Below are 10,731 nucleotides of genomic sequence, written 5' to 3' on the forward strand. Positions count from 1 at the left end.
TCAACAAGCGCAGCGAAATTGTAACAGCATGCCGCCACAGACGGAAACACCTCCTAGGTAACACATGAGCCAATCACCACGCCCCTACGCCAGCCTGTACCCACCCACTCTGTGCCCTATATAAACCATGGTATGTGAATGCTCCCATTAAAATCTCCTGATGATTGAGGGAACCCCCTCATGAAACAGGCCTGTAGAGATGAAATAGTCTTGTGATTTTTTTTCCCACACATACATATATAGATATATATATATATATATATATATATACACACACACAATATATACATATATACACACAAACACAATATATACATATATACACACACACACACACACACACACACACACACACACACACACACACACACACACACACACACACACACACACACACACACCTGTGGAACAAAGAAGTGAACATGTCCGCCATTAAAGGATATATTAAACCCTCACCTTGCGGTTGGAGTAACAGGGGCAGCGCTGCCCCCTGCAGGTGAGCACAGACGGGTTCTGGGTGGCGCGGCCACACTTGCAGCCTTTCTTCTCTACAGGCTTCTTGTAGGCGGGTCTGACCTGGGCGGGCGGCACCAGGCAGCCGGACATCTGCAGCCGCTGGTCTTTGCTGCGCTCTTTGCTCTTAGCGCCGCCGCTGGAGCGCGCCTTGGCGTGCGGCTTCTTGGAGCCCACGTCGTTGTGCTTCCGCGCGCCTTTGCTGTGGTTCTGGGCGGGCCGGCTGGTCTTGGGGGGCGCGCCGTTAAAGGGGAGGGAGGAGTAGGAGTGCACCGGCGTGCTGAAGGAGGGCGTGGCGTGGGCGTGCAGGGCGTGATGAGTCAGCATGGGCGAGGACGAGCCCTGCAGGATGGAGGCGATGGGGAGAGGGTTCACCTTCTCCCTGTCGCTCTCGGACCGCGATCGCTTGCGTTTGAGGCGCACGGGCGGCGGCTTGGAGGCCGGAGGCGGAGCAAAGGCCGCAGACGAGTAGGCGGGGGGCGCGTGAGTCCTGTCTGTCTGCTGCGTGTAGTTGTGGGCGGCGTCCAACTGGAGGAACATCTGCGCTCTGTCCGCCGATATGTGAGTCCTCTGCGGCCCCACGTGGAGAGTGTCTGTGCCGGGCTGCAGGGGGTCCAGCGTCTGGAGGACCTCCTCCACGCTAAGCAGCAACACCTCACCCTCCTCCAGCACCCGGCCGCCCAAGTCCCCGTCCCTGAGCGAGCACACGGTGCCCGGCGTGGGGGCGAAGGGTCCAGTGGTCAGACTGAGTTCAAGGGTGGCGGTGTCGGAGACGGAGAGTCCCACCGGGGGCGTCTCCTCCAGCAGCTCGCACACTTCCAGCTCGGGGGAGGAGGGCTCCAGGCACTCCCGCAGATCTCCGTTGCATTCCTGCGGTCCGTTGGAGAAAGGCGGGTCTGACGAGGAGCTCTGCGGCGCGGCCGAGAGCTCGGCGGGCACCGGCGGCGCCTCCGTGGGGGTCAAGGACGCCACGGCGGCGTGATCCGGCTCGTCCAGGCCCGCGTCCTCGGCCTCCTGATGGTGTGACGGGAGCGCCTCCTCCAGCAGAGCCATGACCTCGGCGTTGCTGCTGATGGACGGCAGCAGTGGCGAGTGTGTGACGTAGAGGCACAGCTTCCTGTACAGACACACCAGCAGCGACAGCTGCTTGTTCTCCTGGAAGCCCGAATTGTCCTTGCAGCGGCTACACGACGACCTGACCTGCATCTTCTGGCCTTTGCAGCCCAGACACACGTAATGCTGACACTCGCCGTGCGTGGGAGAGATGGGATCCTGCAGCAGCTTACCTGCCGGACAAACAACACCTTTAAAACCTCTTTTTCACACCTCTCATTTTGGAGAGACAAGGCACTAAAAAAAACTTGCTGTTTTTTTCTAAAGGCTTTGCTACACACCTTAAATTAACCTCTTAAGGCCCAAGCTGTTTGTTTACATGCTTTTTTTTTTATTTCTCTTTGCTATTTGGGCTTATTGGACCCTAATTAGAATACAAACTAAAAATCATCTTTTGATATGATGTACTTAGTCCATAAGTTAAAGTTAAAGTACCAATGATTGTCACACACACACACACACACACACACTAGGTGTGGCGAAATTTGTCCTCTGCATTTGACCCGTCCCCTTGTTCACCCCCTGGGAGGTGAGGGGAGCAGTGGGCAGCAGCGGTGGCCGCGCCCGGGAATCATTTTTGTTATCAAACTCAGTCATTTCACTTGCATTGGTTGACGCTAGATGGGCGGTCTAAACTACGCTAATATTTGGCATCAAGCCAAGCAGCTGTGTGCGCGTCTACGTATCTACGTGTTACGTATCTACATGTTACGTATCTACATGTTACGTATCTACATGTTACGTATCTACATGTTACATATCTACATGTTACGTATCTACATGTTACATATTTACATGTTAGGTATCTACGTGTTACATATTTACATGTTACATATCTACATGTTATGTATCTACATGTTACGTATCTACATGTTACGTATCTACATGTTTCGTATCTACGTGTTTCGTATTTACATGTTACGTATTTACATGTTACGTATCTACGTGTTACGTATCTACATGTTACGTATTTACATGTTACGTATCTATGTGCTACGTATCTACGTGTTACGTATCTACGTGTTACGTATCTACATGTTACGTATCTACGTGTTACGTATCTACATGTTACGTATTTACATGTTACGTATTTACATGTTATGTATCTACATGTTATGTATTTACATGTTACATATCTACATGTTACGTATCTACATGTTACGTATTTACATGTTACGTATCTACATGTTACGTATCTACATGTTACGTATCTACATGTTACGTATTTACATGTTACGTATTTACATGTTATGTATCTACATGTTATGTATTTACATGTTACATATCTACATGTTACGTATCTACATGTTACGTATCTACGTGTTACGTATCTACGTGTTACGTATCTACGTGTTACGTATCTACGTGTTACGTATCTACGTGTTACGTATCTACGTGTTACGTATCTACGTGTTACGTATCTACGTGTTACGTATCTACGTGTTACGTATCTACATGTTACGTATCTACATGTTACGTATTTACATGTTACGTATCTACATGTTATGTATTTACATGTTACATATCTACATGTTACGTATCTACATGTTACGTATTTACATGTTACGTATCTACATGTTAGATATCTACATGTTACGTATCTACATGTTACGTATCTACATGTTACGTATTTACATGTTATGTATTTACATGTTATGTATCTATATGTTATGTATTTACATGTTACATATCTACATGTTACGTATCTACATGTTACGTATCTACATGTTACGTATCTACATGTTACGTATCTACGTGTTACGTATCTACGTGTTACGTATCTACGTGTTACGTATCTACATGTTTCGTATCTACATATTTCGTATCTACATGTTACGTATCTACGTGTTACGTATCTACATGTTACGTATTTACATGTTACGTATCTACGTGTTACGTATCTACGTGCTACGTATCTACATGTTACGTATCTACGTGTTACGTATCTACATGTTACGTATTTACATGCTACGTATTTACATGTTACGTATTTACATGTTATGTATCTACATGTTATGTATCTACATGTTATGTATTTACATGTTACATATCTACATGTTACGTATCTACATGTTACGTATTTACATGTTACGTATCTACATGTTAGGTATCTAAATGTTAGGTATCTACATGTTAGGTATCTACATGTTACGTATTTACATGTTATGTATCTACATGTTATGTATCTACATGTTATGTATCTACATGTTACATATTTACGTGTTACGTATCTACATGTTACATATTTACGTGTTACGTATCTACGTGTTACGTATCTACGTGTTACGTATCTACATGTTACGTATTTACATGTTATGTATCTACATGTTAGGTATCTACATGTTAGGTATCTACATGTTAGGTATCTACATGTTACGTATCTACATGTTACGTATCTACATGTTACGTATCTACATGTTTCGTATCTACATGTTACGTATCTACATGTTAGGTATCTACATGTTACATATTTACATGTTACATATTTACATGTTACATATCTACATGTTACATATCTACATGTTACATATCTACATGTTACGTATCTACATGTTATGTATCTACATGTTACGTATCTACATGTTACGTATCTACATGTTACGTATCTACATGTTACGTATCTACATGTTACATATCTGCATATTATCGGTGTTTTGTTTTGTTTATATTTGCCTGGTCAAATTATTAATTAACAATCGACTTGAAAGTAATGCACTTTCAGGTACAATTTCTTAAATTTTGATTTGCCGAAAGTTTTGTTCAAACTGATAAACGTTTTTTTTGTACAAATAATCATTAACTTTAGAGTTTGATGCCAGCAACACGTGACAAAGAAGTTGGGAAAGGTGGCAATAAATACTGATAAAGTTGAGGAATGCTCATCAAACACTTATTTGGAACATCCCACAGGTGTGCAGGCAAATTGGGAACAGGTGGGTGCCATGATTGGGTATAAAAGTAGATTCCATGAAATGCTCAGTCATTCACAAACAAGGATGGGGCGAGGGTCACCACTTTGTCAACAAATGCGTGAGCAAATTGTTGAACAGTTTAAGAAAAACCTTTCTCAACCAGCTATTGCAAGGAATTTAGGGATTTCACCATCTACGCGCCGCAATATCATCAAAGGGTTCAGAGAATCTGGAGAAATCACTGCACGTAAGCAGCTAAGCCCGTGACCTTCGATCCCTCAGGCTGTACTGCATCAACAAGCGACATTAGTGTGTAAAGGATATCACCACATGGGCTCAGGAACACTTCAGAAACCCACTGTCAGTAACTACAGTTGGTTGCTTCATCTGAAAGTGCAAGTTAAAACTCTCCTATGCAAGGCGAAAACCGTTTATCAACAACACCCAGAAACGCAGTCGGCTTCGCTGGGCCTGAGCTCATCTAAGATGGACTGATACAAAGTGGAAAAGTGTTCTGTGGTCTGACGAGTCCACATTTCAAATTGTTTTTGGAAACTGTGGACGTCGTGTCCTCCGGGCCAAAGAGGAAAAGAACCATCCGGATTGTTCTAGGCGCAAAGTGTAAAAGCCAGCATGTGTGATGGTATGGGGGTGTATTAGTGCCCAAGACATGGGCAACTTACACATCTGTGAAGGCGCCATTAATGCTGAAAGGTACATACAGCTTTTGGAGCAACATGTGTTGTTATCATGGACGCCCCTGCTTATTTCAGCAAGACAATGCCAAGCCACGTGTTACATCAACGTGGCTTCATAGTAAAAAGAGTGCGGGTACTAGACTAGCCTGCCTGTAGTCCAGACCTGTCTCCCATTGAAAATGTGTGGCGCAATATGAAGCCTAAAATATGAGAAGGGAGACTGTTGAACAACTTAAGCTGTACATCAAGCAAGAATGGGAAAGAATTCCACCTGAGAAGCTTAAAAAATGTGTCTCCTTAGTTCCCAAACGTTTACTGAGTGTTGTTAAAAGGAAAGGCCATGTAACACAGTGGTGAACATGGCCTTTCCCAACTACTTTGGCACGTGTTGCAGCCATGAAATTCTCAGTTAATTATTATTTGCACCAAAAAAAACAAAGTTTATGAGTTTGAACATCAAATATGTTGTCTTTGTAGCATATTCAACTGAATATGGGTTGAAAAGGATTTGCAAATCATTGTATTCCGTTTATATTTACATCTAACCAGAGGTGGGTAGTAACGCGCTACATTTACTCCGTTACATCTACTTGAGTAACTTTTGGGATAAATTGTACTTCTAAGAGTAGTTTTAATGCAACATACTTTTACTTTTACTTGAGTATATTTATAGAGAAGAAACGCTACTTTTACTCCGCTACTTTTATCTACATTCAGCTCGCTACTCGCTACTAATTTTTATCGATCTGTTAATGCACGCTTTGTTTGTTTTGGTCTGTCAGACAGACCTTCATAGTGCCTGCGTTTCAACAAATACAGTCACTGGTGACGTTCACTCCGTTCCACCAATCAGATGCAGTCACTGGTGACGTTGGACCAATCAAACAGAGCCAGGGGTCACATGACCTGACTTAAACAAGTTGAAAAACTTATTGGGGTGTTACCATTTAGTGGTCAATTGTACGGAATATATACTGTACTGTGCAATCTACTAATAAAAGTTCCAATCAATCAATCAAAAGTGTGAAGGAAAAAAGACCATTTTTTATTTCAACCGTACATCCCGTTAAAAGCCTAAAGACTGACTGCACAGTTCCTGTCTTCACAATAAAAGTGCCGCTCCATCGCGCCTGCGCTTTCAAAATAAGAGTCTCCGAAAGCCTGCGCAAACAAGCTAGCAAGCTACGGAGTTTGCCGCCAATGTATTTCTTGTAAAGTGTATAAAAACGAATATGGAAGCTGGACATATAAGATGCCAAAAACCAACCACTTTCATGTGGTATTAGACTAAAAAGGAGGAACTTTTTTTCTCCTCCATTTGAAAAACGTGGACGTTTGTCATCACTACTGTCTGATTACAATCAATGCAAGTCATCAGAATCAGGAAATACACCAACTTATATTCTTGTCTTCATGAAAGAAAGGAATCTATATGTGTTAAACATGCATGTATATTCATTAAAACACTATTAACATGTAAACAAAAACGGCAAAACAAATAAATATAAATTATATACTGTATATATCAATGTATGTATATATTTATATATATATATATATATATATGTGTGTGTGTGTGTATATATATATATATATATATATATATATATATATATATATATATATATATATATATATATATATATATATATATATGATATGTGTGTGTATGTTACTCATCAGTTACTCAGTACTTGAGTAGTTTTTTTACAACATACTTTTTACTTTTACTTAAGTAAATATTTGGGTGACTACTCCTTACTTTTACTTGAGTAATAAATCTCTAAAGTAACAGTACTCTTACTTGAGTACAATTTCTGGCTACTCTACCCACCTCTGCATCTAACACAATTTCCCAACTCATATGGAAACGGGGTTTGTAAAAATACCCCTTACTTTTGTGTGTTTCTTTCTTGTTTTTGAACACTGACTTTTTGCAGTGCAAGTCACACAAATTCAGTATCAAGAAAATCGTTCTTAATTAAGAGACAAATGACATCATAAATGACGTAATAAATGAGGTTCTATCCAAAAATGAGGCTCACCGCAGACGAGGCAGGCCAGCGACTGGCGGAAGAAGGGCAGCAGGGCGAGCATGTCGGTGAAAGTGTGCGGCTGCCGCGGGTCACACTGCAGCACCGCCCGGCTGGCGGACACGTACAGCGCGGTGGCGTTGATCGGGTTCATGGTCCGATGCCCAACAGATAGTCCAGTCCCGGCGAAGAGCAAATAAACAACAAGCACTAACTTGAGTGATTAGTGATCAAACGTGCAGCTAGCATGCTAACGCTAGCTCGGCAGGTGGCTAGCTTAACGTTAGCATCCCCTTTTTTTTAATTTTTGGTTTACTTCGCTTCAAGAAATGCTTCTTATGCAAATGTGACTTGATGACGTCACTTAACTGTCGTCATAATTGATTTATTTGGCAACATTAACAGCGATCGTAAACGGAGCCATCATCAAAGCGTTAGCATTGTGTAGCTAGTGTATCACAGCCTCCGTGAAATGATACATAATTAGAATTTAAATGAATTAGCTAATATATAGAAGGAGGTTTTAATGAGGTTAGCACAAGCGCGCGCTCGATGTAAACAAAGCTAACCCATTAGCGCTAGCATGGCTAGCATAAACTGCTAACGGAAATGTTCAGATTCCCTTGTTGCCTTATTCCGTGCTCGTAGAGGGAATTGCCAAACGCGAGTTCATGCCTTGGTTGTTTCCCCGACGCGGTGCTCTAACAGTCGATAGGCGGAGAAAGTACACATCGCTGGCTGTTTTGTTTTTCAAAAAAAATTGCATCAATCATTTTTTTGATTTCCACTTCCTCGCGTCAACCCCTCTCCGAGTTGAAAGTCTCGCGAGATTTCGCTGTGTTACCGTGGTTACCCTTTTTTTTTTTTTTTTTTTTTTTGTCTACAAACAAACGGATCCGTGTATGTTTTGTTCTTTCCATCAATGGAAATGGAAAAATCGAAAAAGTTTGTTTGAATTTTATTTTATAAAACGAAAAAAATAAAATCTAAAACAAAAGGAGTCAGAACGTGTATTTTTTTTTTCATTTGCAGACACCGGAAGTCTGACATCTACAGAAATCTCTACACACAATCAGAGGTGGGTAGAGGAGCCAGAAATTGTACTCAAGTAAGAGTACTGTTACTTTACAGATTTATTACTCAAGTAAAAGTAAGGAGTAGTCACCCAAATATTTACTTGAGTAAAAGTAAAAAGTATGTTGTGAAAAAACTACTCAAGTACTGAGTAACTGATGAGTAACATACACACTCATATCATATCATATATATATATACATACATATACATTGATATGTATTTATTTTGCTGTTTTTGTTTACATGTTAAAGGTGTTTTAATGAATATACATGCATGTTTAACATATAGATTCCTTTCTTTCATGAAGACTAGAATATAAGTTGGTGTATTACCTGATTCTGATGACTTGCGTTGATTGTAATCAGACAGTAGTGATGATAACGTCCACGTTTTCAAATGGAGGAGAAGAAAAGTTCCTCCTTTCTGTCTAATACCACATGAAAAGTGGTGGGTTTTTGGCATCTTATTTGTCCAGCTTCCATATTCGTTTTTATACACTTTACAAGACATATAATGGCGTCAAACTCCGTAGCTTGCTAGCTTGTTTGCGCTGGCTTTCGGAGACTCTTATTTTGAAAGCGCAGGCGCGATGGAGCGGCACTTTTATTGTGAAGACAGGAACGTCCTCATGTGCGATCAGTCTTTAGGCTTTTGACGGGATGTACGGTTGAAATAAAAAAGTATATTTTTTCCTTCACACTTTTGATTGATTGATTGGAACTTTTATTAGTAGATTGCACAGTACAGTACATATTCCGTACAATTGACCACTAAATGGTAACACCCCAATAAGTTTTTCCACTTGTTTAAGTCAGGTCATGTGACCGCCTGGCTCTGTTTGATTGGTCCAACGTCACCAGTGACTGCATCTGATTGGTGGAACGAAGTGAAACGTCACCAGTAAGGCAGGCACTTTGAAGGTCTGTCTGTCTGACAGACCAAAACAAACAAAGCGTGCATTAACAGATCGATAAAAATTAGTAGCGAGTAGCGAGCTGAATGTAGATAAAAGTAGCGGAGTAAAAGTAGCGTTCCTTCTCTATGAATATACTTAAGTAAAAGTAAAAGTATGTTGCATTAAAACTACTCTTAGAAGTACAATTTATCCCAAAAGTTACTCAAGTAGATGTAACGGAGTAAATGTAGCGCGTTACTACCCACCTCTGCACACATGTCAATAAAAACTAAAAAGCAGACCAAATATAAAGTAGCAACTTTAAAGACAGGAACACGGACTAGCCAATAAGAAAAAAAAACTGTTGTCTACTGCATGATCAAATCCTTTTTTTTTTTACCTCCACTTTCGTGTGATATGCGCATAGAGATTTCTGTAGATGTGTAAAATCATTTCTATGTCGGCATTTTATCCGAGCTGTAGTATCCCCGCTTTTACTTTGAAATGAAAAACTTCCGGGGTCAGAATATGACAAACATCCGTTTTGGTCTGTTTTTCCCGTTTGGGGTTTACTAGAGATTTATATTGTTGTTGTATGAAATATAAAATGAAAATCAAACCGTTTTTTTGATGTAATTATTGCTTTTTAACACCAAAAAAAGAAGAACATGTTGTTTTATATTTATTTGTGTCATTTTAAAATGAATTTAAATAAATCATTTTTTTTTTTCATTTCCATTGACAAGAATAAGATGAAATGACCAACACAGTCCGTGTGCCTTCCGTTCATTCGATTTCCAATTCTGAAAGGCAAATCAAACAACAAAGTTAGGGTCGTTTTTCGATTTTTACTATGTATGGCATATTTAAAAACAAACAAATAAGGGTTGATTTTCACTAAAATATTGCCAAAAAATTTTGATTTTGTGCTGTTTTCCTTTTATGGATTGTATTTTTCCAGATAAACACAAAAATCCAATTCATGCTTATGCAAAATGCAAAAATGCGCGTTTATCTGTGTGATGACAAATTTAACCGAAAGCAGTATTTTAGCCTTTCCTTGGCATTTAGCGTGTTTTTAGCATAACGCTAACACCTTTGTTCAGCAGGACTCATATTGTCGTTTAAAAAAAAAAGTGTCATTCAATAGTTGTCCAACTTTTGTTTCAGAAATGGAAATAGAAAAAATGGCAGGAAAATTAGTTTTTATTTGCATTTCAGAATCGGTACACGGACCCAAAACATAGACTGACCAAGCGACATGACCTCATTCTCTATAGAAGACATCAAGTTTGGTATTTTTATAAACGACTGTAACATAGAAATGTTTGTCAACATTATTATGCTCCAGGCAAAATGTTTTCTAAATAAATGTTGATTTATGAAAGTAAGGCTTACATTTTCTAATTGGCTTAATGGTTTACAATTATCAATCAAATCTTGGAGGATGATTAAGAGTACAAAAGCCCTTAAATGTATATCTTTGTTAA

At 40.2% G+C, this 10,731-nt stretch overlaps 1 protein-coding gene across 2 annotated transcripts in view; it reads right to left on the minus strand.

Moving 5' to 3' along the window:
• The window catches only part of LOC133571935 (E3 ubiquitin-protein ligase MSL2-like), a 16,032-nt gene extending 6,297 nt beyond the window's left edge, over window positions 1–9,735 (minus strand). Inside the window, exons 1-2 of one of the 2 annotated variants that reach the window (XM_061924477.1) lie at window positions 9,642–9,735; window positions 457–1,799 (exon numbers count right to left, since the gene is read on the minus strand). In XM_061924477.1, the coding sequence (XP_061780461.1) occupies window positions 457–1,799; window positions 9,642–9,666 (1,368 nt within the window). In that variant the 5' untranslated portion in view covers window positions 9,667–9,735. Of the gene's footprint in view, window positions 1–456; window positions 1,800–7,281; window positions 8,084–9,641 lie in introns of those variants that run through there. The other variant, XM_061924476.1, reaches the window with a different exon arrangement.
• Window positions 9,736–10,731: the final 996 nt, after the last annotated feature.

Source organism: Nerophis lumbriciformis, linkage group LG29 (assembly GCF_033978685.3).
Source record: "Nerophis lumbriciformis linkage group LG29, RoL_Nlum_v2.1, whole genome shotgun sequence".
Taxonomy (NCBI): domain Eukaryota; kingdom Metazoa; phylum Chordata; class Actinopteri; order Syngnathiformes; family Syngnathidae; genus Nerophis; species Nerophis lumbriciformis.